Raw genomic sequence first — 25,071 nt, forward strand, 5'->3', positions numbered from 1 at the left:
AACCCCAGAAGGTGACTTGCCAAGACCCAACCCAAGGCTTTGCTGGGGTGCCTTCTCCACTGCTTTATAAAGGTGGTCCTCAGCAAAGAATGAGCGGGTGTGAGTTTTGGGGAAGCTGCCATCATTAGCACCTCTTCTACTCTAATGGCAATTGCCTAGCCAGGCAGCACTAGATACAGAGGTTTGGGGCTGGTAGGAAAAAGAATGGGTCATTACTGCTGCTTGTTTCTGCATACCAGGGGGCCCATCTACACAGTGACACTGCAAAGAAAGAGTCATGGGAAATGGAGACATACCCTCTTGGAGGGATGGGCACTTTTTGTTTCACAAGCTCGTTTCTTGATTATCTTCCTTATCTGTCTTACAGAATGAAAAATGATGTACTTGTGAAATGGAAACTTACAACACAGGATCACCCTAGGGCCTGAGGCAGGTATGGGCCTGAGAATGGAGCTGGTGGGGTAGAGCCAACCCAAAGGAATAGGGCAGAGTGTTGAATCAGGGGTTTGATGTACTTCTCTGGAAGCATTAAGATGGGCTCTGCCTTATTGGTAATTACTGGTCCTAAACCACTGAGTTACACCTAAGTTTTATCTGATTTCAACTGAATGGATGCTCCCCAAAGGCTTTTCCTAGTTACAGTTAGTATTTTATAATTTTATGACATGATTTGTAGTCGGTAGGAAGGGACTCCCCTAGATGCTGGTGGTGCCTCAGCCTATGAAACGGGCCTGAGAGAAATAGCCACACTTCCATCTTTACCCCCATTCTCAGCTTCCTGCTTACGTGCTTCAGGAACTGGCTGGGAAGTCCACCTTTCTGGGCTTTGAGGGAAGACCGTACATAGCTGCTTGTCATACCGATTGAGGTTTTCCAGGAAAATTTGGTCTCTCTTTGCACCAATCTTGTGGATGACCTGGACTTTATCTGCAATAAAGATAAAGAAATGAGTCCCCAGCACCTCCCTCCTTCCTTTCTTCCTGGGTTTTCAGTCACCAGGATCAGACTCAATTACATTTTGCTCTACTCTAAGCTCCTTGGACTCATAACTCCCATGCTATGGGAACATCCCTTGAAGGTGACTGTTGCTAGGAAATAATGAGCTGGTGGCCTGAGGCCTGGAAGCCAAGGCAGCACCTGTCTAACTTACAGGCACTGCCCCTCTGGAAAGCTAGATACTAATGAAGGGGTACCTAATTCGTCTCTTATCAGTCATAAATTCCTTCATCTGAATAATTTTGTGAAACATCTTAAGAAGACTTTGAGTTGACAGCAGTTTAGGAACAGGATGGGAGTCGGGAATAATAAACAACTTGGAACATGCAGACCTAGATTGGGTATCCTGGAAGCCCAGGCAACTAAAGGATAGTAAGATGGGAGGGGAAAGTAGTGGACATACTGGGCATTGGGCAAGAAGAGTTATAGATGCTTTCTCATCTACTCTTGAAGTATATTTTTGTTAATGTTGTTTTACAAATAAGGTACATAAGGCTCAGAGGGATTATATAATTTGCTGAAAGTTAGTACGAAGGGGCTAAGCCAGGATTTAAACTCAGATCAGCCTGACTGCAAAGCCTGTGATTTTTTCCAGCATAGTACCTCAATGGGGGAATACGTCAAAGTGAGCAAAGGGGGAGGGTATACAAAGAAGAGGGAGGTTATTCCCAAAGCCAAGTCTTGCTTCCTTGACAGTCCCATCCTCCACGGCCTCCTTAGTAATCCAGAGGGATAGAGAAAGGGGGAAGAAGAAGAATAGTTTCTTCCCCAACAGATACCTCCCCCCACCCCCTAAACAAAACCCACAAACTCCCGTGCTGGTGACCAGGGGATGGTGCCATGAACACCAGGGTCATCCAGGGCCTCTCATCCACACCCACAAATGTGTCATCCCCCAGCTACCTTCCACTCCCTGCTCCGTGTCCACCTCAGCCCCCACCACAGGGCCCCAGCTCTATTACCAAAGTAAATCTCCTGTTCAAAGGTGTTGTCTGTGGAGTAAGCAAACTTTCCAGCTCGGGAATTTACTTGTCGGAAGTAGCTCTGGTTTCGGGGCTGGCAGATGCTCCTCTTTCCACTGATATCCTCAGCGATATTATTGTCAGGCATGGTTTCAATAGTCTGCACTTGTGGCAAGTAATTGGGCAATCTTGGCAGGAGTGAGAGAGGGAGAAAAGGGGGGAAATGTAGGAGATGGACCTCTCCTTTTCCATCAGATCCATAGCTCACTCCCTTTCCTCTCTAAGCTCAGCTCATACACACATAAGCATCTAAAAAGCACCTGTGTTTAACTGTTGGCCTTGCCCCCACGGTGAATGTGGAGCTTCCAGGAGGGTCTGTCTGTAGCCACCATCTCCCTCTCCTAGTGGAGCCACTCCTGCAGTCACTGGATGGCAGGAAAGAGTGGCCATGCTCCCGGCATGACCTTTTTTTTTTAACATTGGTGCCTTTAGAGGTTGCATGGACTTAGGGAAGGGAAGCCGCTTCCTACGTTAACTCACTGTATCTTTTATGTGTGTGGTTATTTACATTCCTGTAAGCTTCTTAAAGGATAGGTCCATGTCTGTCTCATTTACATTGTATTCCTAGCACTTCACAGAGTACCTGGAAAGTAGTGGGAATGCAATTTATATTTGTCTAATAAAGGAATAAATAAATGGGTTTCCACTTATTTTTAGTCTACTTTTCAGAATCAGGGATATTATAATAGCTCCAGTCTTCCCTCTAGCTAAAAATGAGAAGGAAGCAATCTGAGAAATGCACAGTAGTCCTCTCCTCTCAGGTTGTTTAGTTCTCTGTCTTGCTGCTAGTCAGTGACACACTGGCTCCTTATTTAAAGTGAGGCAGGACCAAACCTCAGAGCCATGAGGTATGCCTTCCTTACTCTGACCATGGATACATGTCTGGGAGCACCTGGATAGTAACTGGATCAGCAGAATAGCTCAGTCTGCTGGGAAAGGCCGAGAACCAATCCCTTTAAAGGCAGTGGTTCTCAACTGGGAGCGATTTTGTCCCTCAAGGGCACATGTGTCAATGTCTGGAGACATCTTTGGTTGTCACAACTGGAGAGTGCACTGGCGTCCAGTGGGATGCCATCCTACAATGCACAGGGCAGCCCCCCACAACAAACAATTATCCAGCCCAGGATGTCAGTAGTGCTAAGGTTGAGACACCTATTTTACAGAGATCTTAGAGAGCAGACTGGCAGTGAAAAACACTAGAGGGTGATGGGAAAGTGCATTCTGAAGTAAGGAGTGTGAGCCCACCTGGGAGTCCTTGATTCTCAAAGGCATGCCTGAGGCCCCAGCAAGTCTACCTGTAATAAACAGGAAGCAGCAGTTCTGGCTTCTTATTTTCCTGGGTGGGCAGGATGACAGTTTGACCCTCAAATTCTGCTGTCTCTTCTTCCTCTAGCTGTTTCAAGAGCTCCAGGTCGCTGTCAGAAGTGAGCTCATCCCGGATGTGACTCCAGTCATACTGCTGGCGCAAGAAGCTCTGCCACTTGTTGGGGGACACACCAGACCTTAGAGGACGCTTGTTCTGGATCCATCGGGCAGTGCGCTTGTTCAGCTTTTCCAGCACAACGGCCTCCCAGGCTCTGGCCTCCTTCTCAGCCGGCGGAAGCCAGGCTTCCCTGTCCTCCAGGTTCACATCTGGAGAAAGTGACAGACGTAGCGTGTCTGGATCCCTACAGGATTGAAGAATGAGAGGGCAAGATGTTTCCTGGACTAAGCTTGCTGGCTCTGCTTCCTTCAGCTTCTTCTTAAGATTGGCAGAGCTTTCTGTCCTCACAGCCTGGAAGGTGACCCTTGCTGAGGGACCTGAAGAATCCAAGAACTTGAAGCTGATGGATTTCTGAGGTCGGGCCCTCCTCATCTGAGGAGGCTGGATGATGTTGTGTACATTGTAGAGATGGTCAAAGCTGTACTGGCTATAAGAAATGCTGGGCAGCCCTCGCTGCCACACCACCTCCTGAGAGAAGGTAAGGTTCGTTGCGGCCTTTTTCAAATATTGGCTCTTGAGGTGTGCACAGTGCTGAGGGCTGAAGTGGAAGACTGGAGGCACACCGGAGACGGAGGTGCACTCCTCCTTGTTTCTTGGTTTTAAGTAAGAGAAAATCAAGCCCCATCCCAGCCGTGGGGGGAGTGACTGCTGGAAACGGTGGGAGAGAAAAGTCTTTCCCTTTTGGGTCTTGGTCATTGTTTCCCAGCAAATGCTTCCTTCCACATTGCCTGGTCCAGAGGCAAGGCCTGGAGGGGTGGCCAGGCACCTGTTAAGGGAATGGGAGGAACTGGTGAGAGTTCTAGGTCAGCAGAAATTGGCGGCCCAAAGTAGTACAGAAAGAAAAGAACTTGGAAGAAGATGGGGTGGGGGAAGCCCTGTGAATTAGAAGGATAAAGGAAAGAAATGGCGCAACGTTCTAAGTATTCTTTATATTAGACCCTTGCTTCCAGTTCTCACACTTGTCTCCAAAGCTCACCCCCTCATCTCCTTTTGAGGGGCTACTGCTTTTCAACAGTATCCCATCTTCCTGTTTTTCCTCAAACGTTGCTTTCTCTCTGTTCAAAAGGCTTATAGCATAAAGTTCAGACAACTCAGCCTGGCCTTCAGGGTTCTCCATTGGTGTGACCCCAGTTATGACCTTGTCCTGACATATAAACTCTCGAGTCTCCTAGCTCTTTTCTGAGTATTCCTCCCTCCACAGAGTGGAGCTTCCTTGTGTGTCCTCAACATGAAATAGCCTTTCTTCCATACTTGACACAAATTCTATCCATTCTTCCAGGCCCAGCTCAATTCCTGCCTGCTCCCTCTTTCCTGACCTATCCAGGCCTTCGTGTCATGCACGAATTTATAAATCGCTTGTACTATACCAGTTATTTTAACTTTTAATCCTATGACACCTCACATTGTTAAATATTTGGTTCTCTAACGGCACCACCCAAGGACCCTGTCTCCTGTCTCTGCTCTCCTCAAGAATCACACAGTATTTTTCCATATTGCTACATAAGTCTTCATTGTTAGAATGTTTAACAGCTGCAGAATATTTTATCAAGTAGGTAAATCACCTTAGCTCTTCCTTAATTATTGGGCAAGCTGTTTCCAGGTTTTAGCTAGCATGGAAAACACTGTAGAGTACAAATGCCTAGATTTAGTGCTTTTTAAAAAATTTTCCTTCTGAAGCACTTCCTTAGCCTAATAATGATAATTGACAATTATGGACTACTTTGCTAAGGGCTTTGCATAGGGACGATATTATGGTCTTTATTTCCTATGAGAAGAAGCTGAGGCTCAGAGTGGTAGGTAGATCATGTAGGCCATCAGTAGAAGAGTGAGGCTTCAAACCCAGCTGCCAGATTCCAGCTCTGGAGCACTTAGCCTCTGTGCCACTCTGGCCTTGGCACAGGCTCCACTCCCACCACTCACTGTGTTGGCCTTGCCATTCCCAGGTGCACGTGGGCCTCCTTATGTGCAAGGATGAAGGTGAAACCATTATTCTGTGTCCTCTTGCTCTTAGTGCCAACTCCTGCCTTCTCTGCCCTGTACACAATGTGCCCCTTAGTCCAGGTGTGACTCATTTCTCTTTCCTGAATAACACCCAGCACAGTCCCTGCTCTCCTTAGGGCTTGATTTATTCCACTGTCTTCCGTGTAATAAATCTGACCTCTTGGTGTGTTTCTTTTTGTTAAAGGTCAGCTTTTATCTAGATGTCACTAGGCCAGAATTAATAACCTCATTAAGTGACACATGATTAATATGATATCCCTCCAGGATTTTTTGCACATAAGACTAAATTTGGTTGTTCCATCTCTTCACAACCATGAAGCCAGTATGGCCACAAGGTCACTGTGTATTTAAAAAGTTAGACTAAAAAAATTAGGGCAAGGGTAGAGGCTGGTCACAAGGTGATATTTTTCCTGGAACAGTGCCTGCTCTCACTGGTCGAAAATGAACTGTTAGATGAAAACTATGTTTGTGTTCTCCTGTCTTGTGTGTTGCCTAATAGAACACTTTATTCTTACCATACCAGAGTGGCAGTATCTTGCTCCCAAGGCAGAGGGCATTTTGATCCTAAACACTTGAAAAATGGATTGAAGACTGGTTTCTCCACAAGATGACTGCCTATGTAGAATGATTTTGGGTGTCCCCAGACATATGTCCTTTAGCTTGTGACATACAGAATCTTTGGTTACAATTCCCGTGTCCCAGAAAGAATACCATATTATCATTATCAGTTATTATAAATTCTCAAGGACTAATTATTATCATCTAATATGATGGCTTGTTGAAAAGGGAGGAAACTTCGCACGATAGATTTGTTTTGTTTTTCTTCTCCCCAAAGCCCCCAGTACATAGTTGTATATTCTAGTTGTGGGTCCTTCTAGTTGTGCTATGTGGGACGCTGCCTCAGCATGGCCTGATGAGCGTGCCATGTCCTCGCCCAGAATCCAAACCAGCAAAACCCTGGGCTGCCAAAGCAGAGCGCGTGAACCTAACCACTGAGCCACCGGGCCGGCCGCACTAGATATGTTTTGAAAAGGAATGGGGACAGGACAAAATATTGTAAGGTTTAATCAAAAGAGGCTTGTCCTGCATGGACTTAGAGTCAGAAGAAAGTATAAGACCCGGTTCTGTACTTCCCAGCCATGTTACCTTCGGCAAATGATTTAATACCCCCAGTTTGCCTCAGTTTGCCAATGTGAAAATAGAGTCGGATACCTGTTCTAATTTACTATTGATATGAAGCTCAAAATCAGGGAACATGTGTGAAAGTACTTTGCAAGCTGCAAAGTATTACTACGAGGAATTGTTATTGTTGACTTAGAGCATGGACTATTGTCCTTAGAAGGCAAGTCTCTGGGGTCCCACAGTTAGATGCAGTGGGCACTTAGGGAACAGTTTAGGAATACTGGGGCCCTAGGCAATGAAAAGAGAAGGTGTATAGAGAGGGAACAAGAGACTTACGAATGCAGTTTGGAGCCTCCATAGTATCCAAACTTAAATATTACCTGGACCAGCACGGAGGCAGGGGTCCTCTCCCAGCAAACAGCCCTTAAGAACCAAAAGCAGATTGGTGGGTCCCAGGTGCTTTTGTGCACTGACAGCATAAAAAATTGAATAAATGGCATCCTACAGTTATTCAAACCTGGCGTAACTATAGCCCAGGCCCTGCAGTCTGGTAAGCAACAACCACCAGCATGATCTCTGCACTGCTGGGAACTTGCCTAGACAGGCAAGAGTGAAGTTGTGGTTAGGCCACAGGCCTCCAGTTAAAACCTGACAGAAGAATCCAGACTCAAAATGGGCAATATCCCAGAGGTTCCAAATTGAGTTCCACTCTTCTACTCACCTTTCCAGTCCCCTATCCTCACCCCCTGGCCTGGTACCTTTATTCTGCAAAAATAGTTGAAGTGGGCTGAATAATGCATGCTAAAAGGAGTAATATCTTGCTGTTTCCCTTCTGTTATTAAACCAGTAGAAACTGCCACAGAAGAAAAGGCTAAAAAGCAATAAATCTTAGCACAGTATCTTCTGCGAGCTTTTAAAAAGTAATACAGTCTCACCTCTACTCACAGATTCTGAAGTTCTGAGGTAGGGCCCAAGAGGGGACAGTCAGCTTCTGGGATGGTGTTTGTTAGATATGGTTAAAGGGACCTTCTGCATCAAGATCACCTACGGAGCATGTTAAAATGCAGATTCCTGTATCCTGCGCCCCAGAATGTTCGTTCCGTAGGCTGCAAATCCTCATTTTAACAAGCTCTCAGAGGTTTTTGTGCACATTACATTTAGAGAAAGCGCAGCCCCAAGAGGTATCTGTGTGATGTGTGAAGGAAACTTGGTTAGTGGGCAGAGCGAGATGAGGGAACCTAGCCTCTTCACCTGGCTTGTTTCAAATCCCTCTCTTGCTGCCTCTTTCTCATCAGAAACTTCCCTTCACTTTTTTCCCTCCACTTTCTAATTCCCATCCTTTGCCTTGCACTCACACAGATATACTGCTCTCTTCTGAGATTACTTTGGAAACTGACATAAAGAAGATCTTTCCAACTCTTTTGTCTTACAGATTTAAAAACCGAGGCCCAGAGAAGAGAGACATGACTAAGGTCATAGTACTGGTTAGAACCAGAAGCAGTATTGACTCTTTGACACCTAATCCCAAATGTTTTCAACTACTTCAGGCTGCCTCTCATCACTCAGCTGATGCTAGTAAGCTCACTTCAGATATTGGAAAAGCAGCAGTTTTGAAATTACCTTCGAAATGACCTCTCACAACAAGGTCTTCAACAGGAAGCAAGGTTCTCCATCTTAACTTTACTTAGTTTCCTAGGTTCCAAAGCTGTTTACATTGGTTACCAGGTACCACCTCTTCAGAATTCCATGAGTCTACTCACAGAACCTATGGGTTCAATCAGGAGTATCTTCAGCTACTTATTAAATTTCCTTCTTTGTAAACTGAGCTTTGGGAAATTGCATTGTATTTATTGATTGGTGGCAAAATGGATTTCTTGGTCAGCCTTTGAAAAATAAACCTCTAGATATATGCAGCTCGATAAGTTTTCCCCCACAGGGGTTCCTGCGTCCTGCTGAAAAACAGGCAAAGCGGGGAACACAAGAATGCCCAGCTCTGGCGTGCTTCAGATGACCAGGCTGATAGAGCGACTCATTTGTTCTTTGGTTCCCATTCCCCTGTCATCTCCACCCCTACTTAATTGAACATCTGTCCCAACTGAAAGCAACTTCTTTACTGTAATTGTTTGATGCAGTGTGTCCTTTGGTATTCCAGTTGATGAAGCTAGCCAATACCTTTTGCCTTCATTTGGGAAGGAAAACAATTCACCTGAACAGTAATCCCTCAGGGTTTTACTGAGAGTCCTTATCTTTCACAAATCCTGAAGGTTGACCCGGCTGATACACGGTTTCCTAGGGGCTCTACTTTGTTGCAGTATGTGGACAGTCTGCTTCTTTGCTCTCCCTCCCAAACCTCACAGGAAGAGAGCATCCACGTGCTAAAGCTTTTAGCCTTAAAAGGACACAAAGGTCGCCAAGGAGAAACTGCAGTTTGCCCAAACCCAGGTTCAATTTTTAGGGCATCTGGTATCAGAACAAGGGCTACATTTAGATCCAAATAGGCTTCATGGTATCCTAAATTTCCCAAAACCCAAAACTAAGCATCACCTGCAAGGTTTTCTCGGGCTAGCTGGTTATTGTTGAAATTGGATTCCAAATCTCTCTCTTTTGGCCACACCTCTGTGTGTTTTACTGAAGAACAACAACCCTGACCGAATTTTATGGGAAGAACAAGATGACATAGCCTTTAAAGCCTTAAAGGAGGGTTTAATGAACCGCCCTGCCCTTGGGCATCCCAATTATCAGCTTCCCTTTTTCCTTTTTGTATATGAAAAGGAAAGGAATACCCTTGGGATACTCACCCCAAAATGCGAGGACCACCATCCACCCCATAGGGTATTATAGCCAACTGGACCCTGTGACGCAGCGATAGCCACTTTGCCTTAAAGCTGTTACCACAACTGCCCTTTTGGTTAAGGACACCACGGAAATAATTGTGAGATCCTCTTGAACCATCTTCATAGCTCATGTAGTGGAAGCTCTCCTGAATTCTCATGACACTCAACATTTTCCAGTCAGCCACTTCAGCTCCTATGAAATCCTATTGCTAACTGCTCCTCACATGACTCCTTCATATTCTAATAAGCCAGCTACTCTTCTCCTCTCCATTATGGATGAAATCTCTCATGACTGCTTAACACTGACAGGTCACCTCCTGACTCCTCATGATGATCTGCGGAAACTTATTTGAATAATGCCAACTTTTCATGGTTCACTGATAGTTCTTATGTGACAACAGTGAATATTGTGCTGGATATGCAATATCAACACTCTTTGATGTAACTGAAGCAGCACCTTTGCCTTTGGCTACAATAGCCCAGCAAGCTGGAATTATGCATACTCACACAGGCCTGCGCCCCAGTCAAAGGCAAAACTGTGAACATTTATAGTAATACATTCTTGGAGTGGCTCATGATTTTGGAATGCTCTGGAAGCAATATGGCTTCCTTACTTCCAGCAGAGAGAAAATTAAAAACAGCCCTTATGTTCATGAATGATTGGAGGCTATATATTTACCTGCTACTTTAGCTATTATTAAGATACTGGAGCATTCTAAACTTGACTCTCTGGAAGCTAAAGAGAATCACCTTGCTGACACTTCTGCAAGGAATGCTGCTCTTAAAGGAACCAACAGCAGCCAAACCTCTGTCATGGTCCAAAAAGATATTTCCCCAAATGATACTTTAGAAAAACTGGTTAGGTAAGCCCAACAATTAGCCTCAGAAAAGGAAAAGTAGGGTTAGAAATTCAATAATGACTGGTTTCATAAAAAGAGAAAGTTCTGGTTTGGACTAAATAACCCAGTCCTACCAAAGTCTAAAATTCCCACTCCTGACCACTGTACATGCATTAAACCATTGCCCACCAACAAAATGATAAGCATTCATGAATCAATATTGGGGAAATATAAATAAGGCTGCAAAAAGCACCTACCTCACTTGTCCCACCTGTCCAAAATACAATCCAAGGAACCCTGTTCGCACTGCTTCTGGACATTTTAAATTGCCTACCAGGCCATTTGAGGTTTGGCAAATGGATTGCATACAGTTGCTCCCGTCTCATGGATATAAATATGTTTTAGTCGTGGTCTGTATGTTTTCTCACTGGACTGAAGACTTCCTTTTTAGATAGGCTACTGCCTCTTCTGTGGCTAAAGTCCTTTTAGAAAAGATTATCCCTACCTGGGGAACCTCTTTCAAACTTCACAGCGATCGAGGAACCCATTTTCCCAGTCAGGTGCTCTGACAAGTCTGCTGTTTGACTGGTTTCACAACACTTTCACTGAGCTTACCACTTTCAATCCTCTGGTTTAGTAAAATGCACTAACGGCATTGTTAAGACTTAATTGGCAAAATTTGTAGAGACCCCCGAAATACCTTGGCTCAAAAGCATTGCCATTGGTCTTCTAAATCTCAGATCCACCCCCGTTGGAACTAATAAACTCTCACCCTTTGGGATAGTCACAGGATGCCCAAAGCATCTGGCTTCTGCCTCTTTTGATCTGGAGTTGGCAAAAGGAGATACACTTCAATATTGGAAAGGCCTAATTTCTTCTATCAAAAATAACTACATTCTAGTACAGCAATCTTTTCATGGTGTGCTCCAGGGAGACGAGAACCTTAAGCATCACACCTTGCAACCTGGAGATTTCATCTATTGGAAAAGACACCTCCAGAAAGACTCTTCAATCTCTCTGGAAAGGCCCCTATCAAGTACTGCTAACTAACCCTTGTGTCACCAAACTCCAGGGAGTAGACTCTTGGATTCACGTGACACATCTAAAGAAAGCACCAAATCCTGACGACCTGCACACCATCTGGTAACCTGAAGGTAAAGATTTCCTGGAATCGAAGCAGATGACATCTGATGAGACAACTTTCCTAAGATGTCCAGACCAGGCCTATTAGAAGGATACAAACTTAGATAGGAAATGAGAGATCTCCCTCCTACCCATCCTTCTTACTCAAATGTGATCTTAGTACGTTTCCATCTGTTCACTTTCCCTCTGACATGGGACATGACACCTACGGAAGGTCCTTCCTGGCATCAAGGACAAAAGGCCACTGAATCTGGAAAAACCTGACTCTTGGTCAGTGATGCTTTCAGAGAAAGATCCTGATCAAACGGGGAAAATTTGAAAATAACAGAATCCTCATTTAAAATGGAGTGGGGAAGCCAGAAGAGAGAACTCTCATGCACGGCAACTCAACACAGCACAGACCCCAACAGGAAGAGCCATACCTTGCATCTCCAACAGGAAGTAATACTACTTACTACCCCATAAAAGGAAGGAAGATATTCCTGAGCAACAGCTCAGCCAATGAAAAGCCACTACACTGCCAATGGACTCTGTTTACAACAGCCCCTCCCAACTTCATAAAAGAATGTTTCTCTGGACTTGCACATGGTTCTCCATAGCTGTATGTCCTGAATTGCAGTTGTTTGCAATTCTTGAATAAACCCATTCTGCTGGTAAAATAACTGGCTCCTTATTTGTTTTAGGTCAACACCACGTGATCCAGCACTTCCACTTCTGGGTATATACCCCAAAGAATTGAAAGCAGGGGCTCATACAGATATTTGCACACCCATGTTCACAGCAGTATATTCACAATAGTCAAAAGGTGGAAACAACCCAAATGGCCATCAGTGGCTGAATGGATAAAGAAAATGTGGTATATACATACAATAGAATATTATTTAGCTTTAAAAAGGAATGAAATTATGATATATGCTACATATATGGATGAACCTGGAAGACATTATGCTAAGTGAAATAAGCCAGACACAAAAGGACAAATAGTGTATGCTTCCACTTCTACGAGGTGCCTAGAATAGTCAAATTCATAGAGACAGAAAGTGGAATAGTGATCTGCAGGGGTGGGAGGAGGGGGCAATGGGGTATTACTGTTTGAGGGGTCCAGAGTTTCAGTTTGGGTGGTTAAAACGTTCTGGAGAGATGGACAATGGTGATGAGTGCACAACAATGTGAATGTACTTAATTAACTATACACATCTTATGTTTGTATATTACCACAAATTTTTTAAAAAACAACTCTGTTTAATTATAAAAGCCATGCTTTTTTTCTGATAGAAATTCTGGACAAAGAAGAAAATTAAAACTACCCATAATACCCCAAAGCCAAAGAAATACCATTTTGGGGTAGTTTTTGACTAGTCTTTTTTTCTTCTTCTCTTTAATGTATTAATATGTTTTTAAAGAGTTATATATGTTTTCTACCTGCTTAAAGATGTCATGAAAATTTGCTCATCATATTCTGCTATATCATTTTTAATGGCTCCATCTCTTCTGTTATATGACTGCATCACAATTAAACCAAATCTATATTGCTAGTTTGTTTCTCATTTTTCCTCTTTTAAAACAACAACATGATAAGCATGCTTGTAGCCAGATATTTACACACATTCACGAATATTTACTTAGGAGAAATTCCTAAAAGTGGAATTGTGAGTTAAAAAGAATGCATCTTTTAAACATTTTTAACCAAATTGCTCTGAAAACGTCATACCAGTTTGTGTCCACCACCAGTCTATGAATGTCTGTTTTCCAAATCTTCTCCAGCATAGGACATCATCATCAGTGAGAGACACTTAAAGCATAATGGTTCAGAGCACAGGCTCTGGAATCCAACTGCAAAGATTTAAAGCCCAGCATAGCCACTTTCTAGCTGTGTGATCTTCGGCAAATCAGTTCATCTCTCTGGGCCTTAATTTTTTCATAAGTCTCTTGTAAGAATTGGCTATTATTATTTACCTTCTTTAGTTTATGAGGCTCTTGTGCACAAAATATAGTGTGAAGCATCCCACAGAACCAGTACAAAATTAGAACTACAGGGAGTTGTAGGACTGATGACCAGCAGAACATGACAACATTTGGAACTAGGATTATTAAAGGGTGTCAATTACTCAACAAAGGGCTAAAACTCAATTCCAGTCCTGAACTCCTCTTAGCCATTAAGAGTTTGGTGACTGGAGACTTTGTTAGGTGCCAGGTACCTCAGAGCCAGCTCTGCTAAACCGCGCTTTGCACGTGCCAAAAAGCTTCCGAGTGGCGGAACTAGGAAGTTCTTTCCCGACTTAATGTAGAAGCTTTTTATTACAGGAGACTTTGGGCAAGTTCGTCCGTGTCTCTCTCTCTGCGCTTGCTCTTAAAGTACGCTACTGATTGGCACGTCTCTGGTTCACCAAACTGTTCAGCAGGCTGCGTGTCTCCATTGGTCGCTTAGCCTGCAGATAAGGAGCCTGCCACCAGGGGATCTCTAACCACTTTCGAACCTTCTCCACAGCTCTGATCAGTTGATCCGAGGTCTGAAATCAAGGCGCAAAATGTTGGCCTCATCTCCCGCTGTCCTGCGAACGGCTGCACTCGGCCGATGGGGCCCAAAGAGCTGGGCGCGGCTGCCGGGCTGTCCTAAGCTGAGGCCTGCCAACCCGGTCTCGTGGGTTCCTGCTCGGAAGTCGGCGACGGTGACCGTGGAGCCCGCGGGCCGCTGCCTCTGGGACGAGCCCGTGCGCATCGCCGTGCGCGGCCTGGCCCCGGGGCAGCCGGTCACGCTGCGCGCGTCCCTGCGCGACGAGAAGGGCGCGCTCTTCCGGGCCCACGCGCGCTACCGCGCCGACGCCACGGGCCAGCTGGACCTGGAGCGCGGGCCCGCGCTGGGCGGCAGCTTCGCGGGGCTCGAGCCCATGGGGCTCCTCTGGGCCCTGGAGCCCGAGAAGCCCCTGCTGCGGCTGGTGAAGCGGGACGTGCAGACGCCGTTCGCCGTGCAGCTGGAGGTGCTCGACGGCCACGAGCCCGAGGCCGGGCGGCTGCTGGGCCGGGCGGTGCACGAGCGCGCCTTCCTGGGCCCCGGGGTGCGGCGGGAGCCGGTGCGCGCGGGCCGGGTGCGCGCCACGCTCTTCCTGCCGCCAGGTGAGCCCCCCGCTTCCCTATTCTATCAGCCAGTCTTTCTCCTGTTTTCTTGGCTTCTACCGAGAGGAAGGAGGTGGCTCCAACATTCTGGAGGTCCCTGGGGCCTTACAATGTCAAGGACACAGGCGTGAAATGTAGGCCGGCTGGGGAGATGTTCTGCTGATCCAAAACAGAGAGGCCAGTTAAAAAGCATCCTAGGGGATCAGATCGGTGACCTAGTGGTTAAGTGGGTCCACTCTGCGGGGCGGCCCGGGGTTCGCAAGTTCGGATCCAGGCTGGACCTACACACCGTTCATCAAACCATGCTGTGGCGGCATCCCAAATACAAAATACAGAAAGATTGGCACACAGATGTCATCTCAGGGACAATCTGCCTCACACATAAAAAAAGAAAACATCCTAAGGGAAGGGAAAAGACCGTTGTAATTTAAAAAAGGAGACATGGGAAGGAAAGGGAAAAGACAGTTCTAAGTTTTTAAGGAAACTTTTTTGGGTAGTTTTAAGTTTTTAATTGTTTTTTAAGTTTCTGTGTTTTCCAACTTTACTTCTAACTCCCACATATATGAAGATTTCAGAAAATCAGCATGAGGGAGGACAGCCTCTTCCTATCAACTGGAAATCTGAAGTTCCTGGATAATTTTACCATTACATAAAAAGCAAGCGGCCAATGAATAAAAAAGATGCTTATCCTCATTAGGAATCAGGGAAATGCAAAATAAACCTACTCAATACATTCCACACCCTCACAATTTGCCAGAATTTAGAAGTCTAACGTTACTAGTTGCTGACAAGTATGTGGAGCAAAAGGAACTCGCATACACTGCTAAAAGGAATATAGTCATTCATCTCCTCCTGGAAATAATTTGTTTTGGTCTAGAAACTTGACTAGGTCATTCTACTCCTGGCACATGTGCACCACGAGGTATTGTGTGTAAGAGCCCAACTGGAAACAGCCCGAATGTCCATCAACAGCAGAACTGACGACTCCACGGAGGTACAGTTACAGCAGAGGTGACTGAACGGCAGCTGCAAGTCACCATGGACGATTCTCAAAACAGTGTGAAATGAAACAAATCCCAGAAGAACACGTTCAACATCATTCCAGTTAGATAAAATTCAAAAAATAGGCAAAATAAGCAAAATACTAAGGTACACATAGAAGTGGTAATCCTGTGAAGGAAATCAGGAGAATGATGAAATCCAGGAGAGGGGACAGGGAGGGAAGGGGCCCAGGGACTCAGGGGGCTTCGGGGGTTAGTACTGGGTGACTTCTGAAAGTGTTGGGTCGAAAGGGTTTGCTTTAGTGTTATTCTTTAAGTGTGGCCTGTTAAATACAAACTTTGATGTAAATGGTGAAAATAGCCAGTAGATAGAGTCATACAGAATATGTAGCCTTTTGAGTCTAGCTTAATGCCTTTGAGATTCATTCCTGTTGCTCCAAGTATCAATAGTTCCTTCTTGCTTCTTAGTGGGACCCCCTTATATGGATGCACAGTTTGTTGATTTATTCACCATTTGAAGGACATTTGGGTTTCAAGTCCTTGGAGATGAGTAAAGTCACTACAAACACTTGCATACACCATTTTGCGAACACAAGTTTTCGTATTTCTTGGGTGGAGACCTGGCAGTGAGGCTGCTGGGGCCTATGGTAAGTATATGTTTCACTGTATCAGAAATGGCCAAGTCTTTCCCGAAGTGGCTGTATCATTTTGCATTCCCACCAGCAGTGTATGATGGTTCCAGTTGCTCCACATCCTCCTGGCATTTGGCACTGTCACTTTGGGGAGGGGGGACAATGATTAGCTGTTTTCGTTGTCTGTATGTAAATTGCTTTTAATCAGAAAGTAATACATGTTCCTTGTAAAGAAGTGTGGGTGTAGAGGGGAACGTGGATTCAGCCTCTGCTGCTGTCTGGACCTTCGAAGACCAGAGGTCTTCCAGCATTTCTCATTGTCAACAGAAAACTTTGACATCACCAAGTAGGCAACAGATGGCTTTTGATACCACTGCAAAGAGTTTCAGAAAAAGTTCGTTTTTGTGTTTTGTTTCTTCCACAGAACCTGGACCCTTTCCTGGGATTGTGGACGTTTTTGGAGCTGGAGGTGGCCTTCTGGAATATCGAGCTAGTCTGCTGGCTGGGAAGGGTTTTGCTGTGATGGCTCTGGCCTATTACAACTATGACGACCTCCCCAAGAGCATAGAGAGCCTCCACCTGGAGTACTTTGAGGAAGCTGTGAACTGCCTGCTTAGTCACCCTCAGGTTGGAACTTCTCTAGGAAGTGTGTTAGAGTACCCGGTTCAAGTGTGTGTGTGAACAACCCTCTCTTCCCGGTGCCCCCTCTGAGAGAACAGTAGTAAGTTTAAAGGAAGCACCTGGTGGCCACAGAACCTGGGAACTAGGAGATGTTTTGAGGGTTCTAGGCTCAGGGTAGCAGAGGATCAGAAGAAAAGCCCTGCCTATTTTCCAATTCAGTCAGAGCTGACGGTGTCTGGAAGCTTTGGAGCTCTTAGAAAAGGTGACAGGGTGTCGTAGAGCCAGCATAAGATGTAGATAGACAAAAGTTAAATTTGAGTTCTGATTTCACCAATTACTAGCCCTGTGATCTTGGGGCCTGTGTTTCCTCCTTGGAAAATTTGGGAGATAATAATATCATTTAATTCCTAGTACTTTTATGAGGAATAAGTGGTTGAATACAGTTAAGGATGCTATTGTAGAAGCCACGAGAAAAGAAAGACTGCTGTTGAGAGGTTAATTAAACAGCCATTTGGAATACAAGATTTTGATAAATGTGACAAGAGCAGTCCTTGCTGCATGTTGCAAACCCAGATTACCTTGGAGGGGATTAAGTAGAGAATGGAAGACAAGAAAGAGAAGAGCTGCAGACAATTTCTCCCACAAACTCTACTGTGAAGAGAGTAGAAAACTAGGGCAGAGTGGATGTGGGGTCCAGGGACTGTTATGAAAACGGAAGAGGTACGAGACCCGGAAGTGCATGGATGGGAATGAGCCGGTAGAGAAGAAAGTTATGAAGGGGAGAGAGGGAGAGAGAGAGGGAGCATTTGCAGGAGCAAGGTCCTGGAGAATCAGAGTGGATGGGATCCCAAGCCAAGCAGAGGAGTGGCCTTTGATGAGAACAGAGGGACTCCTTTGGAACCAGAAGGGAAGGCAGAGAACTTGAGTTCATGTGGAGCTCAGTAGAGCTGGCAGGGGAAAGGAGGAGGAGTTCCTCCAGGATAGCTTCTGTCTTCTCCATGGAGGATGGAGAGCTGAAAGTGAGGGTGAACAGAGCTGAAGGCACTTCAGGAGGTAGGAGAAGGTGTGGAATGGTCTTTTGGAGACACGGAGGGCAAACATAACAGTGAAGTGTGGTTGGGTCAATGGGCCATATGGATAGTGATTTGAAATTTGTGGTCATGAAACGAAAGTAAGACCTGTTGGCACAAATGTGTATATATTGCTCCAGCAATGTTCATTTGCACCAGTGCAGACCTAGAGGAAATGATCAGGTGGATTTAGCCAAGGCTAGCCCTTTTCCAGGCTAGTATGCCCAAAGGAAGAGAAGTATTCAAGGAGTTTAGAGTGCTTGCAAGGGAGTGCTAATAACAATGAGGCTGGACATCTAAGCTGGATGAGGTGGGAAGTGAGAACATGACAAAGGTATTGATAGTGAAAATAGTGGTAGTCAGGGTTTCAAGGAGGTGTTAATGGGCAGTCTAGCATGGCTAATCTGGAATTATTTAAGATGGTGATCAGAGAGTAGAATGCTTAAGCTGAGATTCTGGAGATGATCACTTGGTTTAGGTTATGACAATGGGAGTGGGTGGCTGAGGTGGGCTAGATAAAAAGATGATTAGGGGTCAAGGAACTGAGAGGCCAAAGTATTTAGTATATCTTCCACATGGTTATTGAAGTCACCAGGAATGGTGATGGAGAAATTGTGGAAAGGAAGACAGGAAGGATGAGTAAATATCCCAAGGTTGCAAACTTTGTAAATGGTAGAGCCCAGATTCAGGCTCAGTTCCACCTGACCTCTAACTCCGGGCACTACTCCTCACACTGCCATGATCATGGACTCATTCTCCCCTTATCGTCTGTCCTTTTCTCAGGTAAAGGGTCCAGGAGTTGGGCTGCTTGGCATTTCCAAGGGGGGCGATCTCTGCCTCTCCATGGCCTCATTCCTGAAGGGCATCACTGCCACCGTCATAATCAATGGCTCTGTGGCCAACGTTGGAGGCGCCTTGCACTACAAGGGGGAGACTCTGCCCCCTGTAGGCATCAACCCAAAGCGAGTCAAAGTGACCAGTGAGGGCTTTGCAGACATTTTGGATGTCCTCAACAGCCCTTTGGAAGGACCCGACCAGAAGAGCTTCATTCCTGTGGAAAGGGCTGAGAGTGCCTTCCTGTTCCTTGTAGGTCAGGATGACCACAACTGGAAGAGTGAATTCTATGCCAGTGAGGCCTCTAAACGCTTACAGGCGCATGGTAAGGAGAGGCCGCAGATCATCTGTTACCCAGGGGCGGGGCACTACATAGAGCCTCCTTACTTCCCCATGTGCCCGGCTTCCATGCACACCTTGGTGGGCCGTCCTGTCATCTGGGGAGGGGAGCCCAGGGCTCATGCCATGGCCCAGGTGGATGCTTGGAAGCAGCTGCAGGCTTTCTTCCACAAACACTTGGGTGGCAAAGAGTTAGGGTGACTCTCCTGAAAATATAACCAGTTACAGTAGTCGACCCTTATCCATGGTTTCACTTTCATCAGTTTGAGTTATAGTCAACCATGGTCTGAAAATATTAAATGGAAAAGTCCAGAAATAAAGAATTGATAAGTTTTAAATTGCCTGCTGTTCTGAGTTGTGTAATGAAATCTTGTGCCATCCTGCTCCGTCCCACCTGGAACATGAATCATCTCTTTGTCCAGGGTATCCACACTGTAATAACTTTCTGTCACTTAGTTGCCATCTTGGTTATCACACGGACCGTTGCAGTATCACAGAGCTTTTACCTAATAATGGCCCCAATATGCAAGAGTCATGATGCTGCACATTCAGATATGCCAAAGAGAAGCTGTAATGTGCTTCCTTTAAGTGAAAAGGTGAAGTTCTCAACTTAATAGGAAAAGAGAAAAAATTGTATGCTGAGGTTGCTGAGATCTGTGGTACTTTTTATTACAGTATGTTGTTATAATTGTTTTATTTTATTATTAGTTATTGTTCATCTCTTACTGTGCCTAATTTATAAATTAAACTTTATCATAAGTATCTATGGAGAGGAAAAAACTTAATACATATAGGGTCAGTACCAGCCACGGTTTCAGGCATCTACTGGGGTCTTGGAATGTGTTCCCCTCAGAAAAGGGGCACGCCTGTATTTGAAGGTTTTCAGGGTGAGACCCTAATATATGCTAAGGAATATCAGTTGAAGATAGTTCCTCTGGGGTCTTATTAGAACCCTTTTGGGTTTTTATTCTTTTCCCTTTAAATAGCATTACTATGACAAATAGTTTCCATACCAATAAACAATATCAGGAGTGAACAGAGAGCTCTAAGTATAAACAACTTCTGTTAAGGGCTAAATATTGCAACATTCCCAATCAGTACAGTTCATTACAGATATTAACGCTACAGATAAACAGTCTCCTTTCAACGCTTTGACTACTGTCACTACCATCATCCTCCTCCCCACAGTAACCTTAGTGATGACCTTGACATGTGTCCTTTCAGATGTTATCTTGAACCTGCATCTATGCCATTAAACAAGGTGTTTTGTTGCATAAATATCACTTAAAAAGGAATATTGGTTTTACAAACAAATAAGTGGTGGGAAAGGGGCACCTTCTACCCAATACAAACCTTCTGCCACAGCAACACGTGGAACTGACAGAGCTTTCTAGTCCAGCAAGGAAAAGAACTGTTGGGGAAGGACCTGAGGCTCCCAGGGCACCTGTTTTAGGGCAATCATTTAATCCTCTCAACATCTCTGTGAGGCAAGTGAAAGAACGTCTGCAAGCACAGGCTCTCGGCCACAGCACTTTAAGGCAAAAGTAATCTGCTCGAGTCACTGACAGCTGTTGGCAGTAGTTCAAGCAAAGAGAGAAGATCGTGACAAAATCACTCTAAAACCCTCCTTCCTAACAATGAAAATTCAGAGTCATACATTGCGCATTATAGCCTAGGAGGTTGTTTCATGTAATTAGTTAGTGGGGCTTAAAAACTGATGGTCACATTCCAGGGGCCATAAGATTAAACTTCTGGACTCTAGAAGTCTTCAAGAAGGTATTTACAAATAACATTGCGAGACATATTTACGAGTATAGAAAAAGAACAGGACAATTATTAAGATGTAAACATGGCAACTAGAGCTTTTTTGCCTTTATATGGATTATGATTCATATTATTTATATCTCCATTCCCCTTCTGATTTATCATTGAATGTTCTAAATTGCTACTTTACTGAGAATCCTGCCTCAGATTCAGATAGCACCTAAATAAATAACATTTCTTGGGAAGAAAGCTCTTTACTAAGGGTACTAACTAGAGGCTGGTGGTCTTTGGCTCTGCCTAGTCAGGACTGAGACAGAAGAAACTTGAGAGCTAAAAGAAACAAAAGGCAAGCCAGCCCCCGTGGCCTAGTGGTTAAGTTTGGCATGCTTCCCTTTGGCGGCCCAGGTTCAGTTCCCAGTGCAGACCTACAGTACTTCTCTGTCAGTGGTCATGCTGTGGTGGCGGCTCAAATACAAAAAGGGGAAGATTGTCAGTGGATATTATCTCAGGGCAAATCTTCCTCAGCAAAAGAAAAAAAAAACCCAAACAAATAACAGGCTATGAAAGAGTAGAAGATTGTTCTTTTACGTGAATTAAATGTGACACACATACTTTTCGGTCACCACAAACCTCAGTGGGCTCAAGGATGCTCCCTCCCCCATGCCCAGGAATGCCATCGTGGGTAGGTGGTGCTCTCCCTACACTACTGATTATGCTTTCTGCATGCCTTCCTCAACACGTCAGCAGGAAGCTCCAGACTGGTCTAAGGAATACTCTCCAAAGTAACTTCTTCACTGTTCGTCCTGCTGGAATACCGGGCATCCTCAACGATTCTGGGGCAGAACAGAAAGAGACAGATGTTAGGAGTGTAGAGGACCATGTCCTCTGTAGACGAGGCCCTGCAGGAGGCGGAGGAGAGCAGCCCCTCCTGTAACCCCTTCTGATAGAAGGTGGAGGTAGAAACGAGTGGGGCTAAACAGCCTTTCAGCGTGAGGGTGAAACAGCGGAAAAAATGTGCCACAGGGACAGTATCGCAGGAGGGTGGGTAAAACCACATCCAGTCTGGGGTAGGGGTGGGGCGGACTTAGGAGAAGTGGCATTTCAGATGAGACTTGAAGAATAGGTAGGATTTAAAATTGGGAGTTTATGGCTTTTTTCTAAGGTAATATGTGTTTATTGTAGAAAATTTAGAAAATACTGAAAACTATAAAGGAGTCAAAAGTCAGGCACCTGTGCTTACTCACTACCAAATTGTACAGGACAGAACGTGGGGCGGGGAGGAACGTTTACAATGAGGAAACAAGGCAAGCACTACCTTAGGTTAACATCACCAGTGATCAATCGTGTGGACACCACGTACGGTAGTCCCCCCTCAGCCAGTTTCGATTTCCAGAGTTTCAGTCCCACAGTCAACTGCGATTGAGAATCGGAAGATGCTCCTCCGACGTGTCCTCAGAAGGTCAACAGTAGCCTAGCGCTGCATCACAATGCCTACGCCATTCCCCTCCCTTCATCTCATCACGCAGGCATTGTACCGTCTCACATCATCACAGAAGATGGGTGAGGACGCTCCAAGAAGATATTTTGAAGAGAGAGAGAGACCACATGCACGTAACTTTTATTACACTATCTTGGTGTGAAACAAGTTGACAACAGTGACTCCATTTTGTACCCTGGACTCCATCTTGTTTAAAAGATACGAAACTGTGCTGATCTTGCTCAGTGGCCAAAAGAGAGTTATTTGGTGAGAAAGGATTTTCTGAAGGACTGTGCAAAAAGATAGACTATTTTGGGTAGCAACAAGATATCCCTGAGTAAGCCTATCAACTGTGACATAAATTTACCCTCCCTAACAAACAATAAGGTAATTGTTCTGGGCTCTCCTTTTTGCTAATGAAAACTCATGACCTTTATTCCTGAGGGGACACTTTTGTGGCTGCTGGAACCTGTGTTCCCCGAATGCAATTCTTTTTTTTTGTTTTCCTTTTTCTTGAGGAAGATTAGCCCTGAGCTAACTATGGCCTATCCTCCTCATTTTGCTGAGGAAGACTGGCCCTGAGCTAACATCCATGCCCATCTTCCTCTACTTTATATGTGGGACGCCTACCACAGCATGGCTTGCATAGCGGTGCCATGTCCGCTCCCGGGATCTGAACCGGCCAACCCCAGGCTGCCAAGAAGCAGAACACGTGAATGTAACTGCTGCGCCACCAGGCTGGCCCCCAATTGCTATTCTAAAACCCCAAATAAATGCTCTCATTTTGTTTTGCAGTTGTCTCTTTTTTCTAAGTTGACAACTGTCATAATTGTTCTGTTTTGTTAGTAGTTGTTAATCTCTTACTGTGCCTAATTTATAAATTACACTTCATCATAGGGATGTACGTACAGGAAAAGACATAGTATATGTGGGGTTTGGTAGTATCCACGGTTTCAGGCATCCCCATTCAGGGGGGTTTTGGAATGTATTCCCTGCACATAACGGGGCACTGCTGTACCCTTGATCTGATGTGTGGACAGTGGCACTTGGCCTCTGTAGTCTTCCTCTCAACAACCCCTGTCTGATCATGAGAAAAACATCAAACAAGCACAAATTGAAGGATATTCTGCAAAATACGTGACCATAGTACTCAAAATTGTCAAGGTCATGAAAAACAAAGAAAGTCTCAGAAACTGTCACAACCAAGCAGAACCTAGAGAAACATGACTACCAAATGTTAGTATCGTATCCCAGATGGGATATTTGAACAGAAAAAGGACATTAGGGAAAATCGAAGGAAATACAAATAGAGTATAGAGTTTAGTTAATATATCGATATAGGCTCATTAGTTGTGACAAATGTGTCATGGTAATGTAAGATGCTAACGACAAGAGAAAGCACAATTAAAATTTTGGTGTACTTCATTTCCTTGCAGGTTTTTTCTACATGTGAATGCATGTCCACGTTTTACTGTTTGTGGAGATTTTTGTCTTGCTTTTCTCTGACAACATCGTGCACTGAGCATTATACCATGCCTCCTCAATGTTGACGATATTTCATAGCCTAGAATGACTTAAGCAATTTTCTATTGTTGGACATCTAGGTTTTAAAAAAGTTTAGCTGTAATGAATAGTGTTGTGATGATCATCTTTACAAATTGATTTCTGTGTAGATCTCAGACCATTTCCTGGGGATGTAGAATTCCCTGTTAACTCAAGAAACATTAAGGCTGGAAATCTAAGTTCCTCTTTGAGCATGATGAGTCACTTCTATACAGTTTAAAAGCACATTATAGGGGCCAGCGCCGTGGTGGAGTGGTTAAGTTCGAGCTCTCTGCCTCCACGGCTCAGGGTTTCGCCACTTCGGATCCAGGGCGGGGACATGGCACGGTGAGGCGGCGTCCCACATGCCACAACTAGAAGGACCCACAACTAAAAAATATACAACTATCTACTGGGGGGATTTGGGGAAGAAAAAGCAGAAAGAAAGACAAAAGAACAAAACCCCTGAAAATAAATATTTAAAAAAAAAAGAGGATTATAGTTCAGCTAGATTATACTTTAAAAGAAAAACAAGTCACAAAGTTAATTTATTTCCCAGCATCTCTGTATAGGAAGCCATTGGTCACTAATCAACGGACACTGTACTTGTACAAAGACAGGAAATTTTTTTCCTGCTGCTATAAGATTACATATTTCACTTTTCTCTTCAGAGACATAAAAGACCTTTTGTGTTACAGTTGTTTCAAATGGTTTGAAACATTGTTCAGCTGACGGCGATGGCGGAAATCAGTAAGATCTATGGCGGAAATCAGTAAGATCTGTGATTTGTTATGTAAGCCAGTAAAGCTTCTTATGCCTTTCTTAACAAAAAACATTGTGTTTGACTTTATGAAATCTCTGTATCTTGATAGTGTGGAGAAGAACGATTAAAGACTCCTCTTCCTACTACCACTGTGGAAAGAAGTATGCTGATGGTTTTCTTAAATCCTAAACACTCTGCATGTCATCCTTCTTCAACGAATATCTTGACAATAAGTGGGCCTTGTGACTTGGACATGCTTTGACGGAGTAGTCTGTCTCAGTGCCAAATCCTACAATCCCCCGTAAGACAATTTTTGTCACTGTAAAGTGAGATTTTTCTCTCTGAGAACTAGCCCCACTTAGTTTTAGAAATGACATCATCTTTTTGTTATGAAAACTGACAGAGCCCATTATGAGGTAAAACATCAAGAACGCAGGCATTAATGATGGAATTTATTCAGGTTTATCAGGGAGA

The 25,071-nt window shown here is 44.6% G+C and overlaps 2 protein-coding genes across 9 annotated transcripts in view; one reads left to right on the top strand and one right to left on the bottom strand.

Moving 5' to 3' along the window:
• The window catches only part of HEATR4 (HEAT repeat containing 4), a 45,478-nt gene extending 31,662 nt beyond the window's left edge, over positions 1–13,816 (bottom strand). For 3 of the 8 annotated variants that reach the window (XR_011532934.1, XM_070593822.1, XM_070593827.1), the window contains exons 1-4: positions 13,152–13,816; positions 3,314–4,267; positions 1,959–2,146; positions 787–927 (exon numbers count right to left, since the gene is read on the bottom strand). Coding sequence is in view for 5 of the 8 variants with exons in the window: in XM_070593822.1 (XP_070449923.1) it covers positions 787–927; positions 1,959–2,146; positions 3,314–4,267; positions 13,152–13,207 (1,339 nt within the window). In the remaining 3 variants the exon portion in view is untranslated. Of the gene's footprint in view, positions 1–786; positions 928–1,958; positions 2,147–3,313; positions 4,268–6,960; positions 7,048–8,244; positions 8,368–13,151 lie in introns of those variants that run through there. The other 5 variants (XR_011532935.1, XM_070593823.1, XR_011532936.1 and 2 more) reach the window with 4 other exon arrangements.
• Positions 13,798–19,389, top strand: LOC139079356 (acyl-coenzyme A thioesterase 1-like). The gene is made up of 3 exons (XM_070593828.1): positions 13,798–14,554; positions 16,612–16,814; positions 18,662–19,389. Exons 1-3 carry the CDS (start codon positions 13,969–13,971, stop codon positions 19,250–19,252), a joined length of 1,380 nt encoding a protein of 459 aa, XP_070449929.1. The 5' UTR covers positions 13,798–13,968; the 3' UTR covers positions 19,253–19,389.
• Positions 19,390–25,071: the final 5,682 nt, after the last annotated feature.

This window comes from Equus przewalskii, chromosome 25 (genome assembly GCF_037783145.1).
Source record: "Equus przewalskii isolate Varuska chromosome 25, EquPr2, whole genome shotgun sequence".
NCBI classification, from domain to species: domain Eukaryota; kingdom Metazoa; phylum Chordata; class Mammalia; order Perissodactyla; family Equidae; genus Equus; species Equus przewalskii.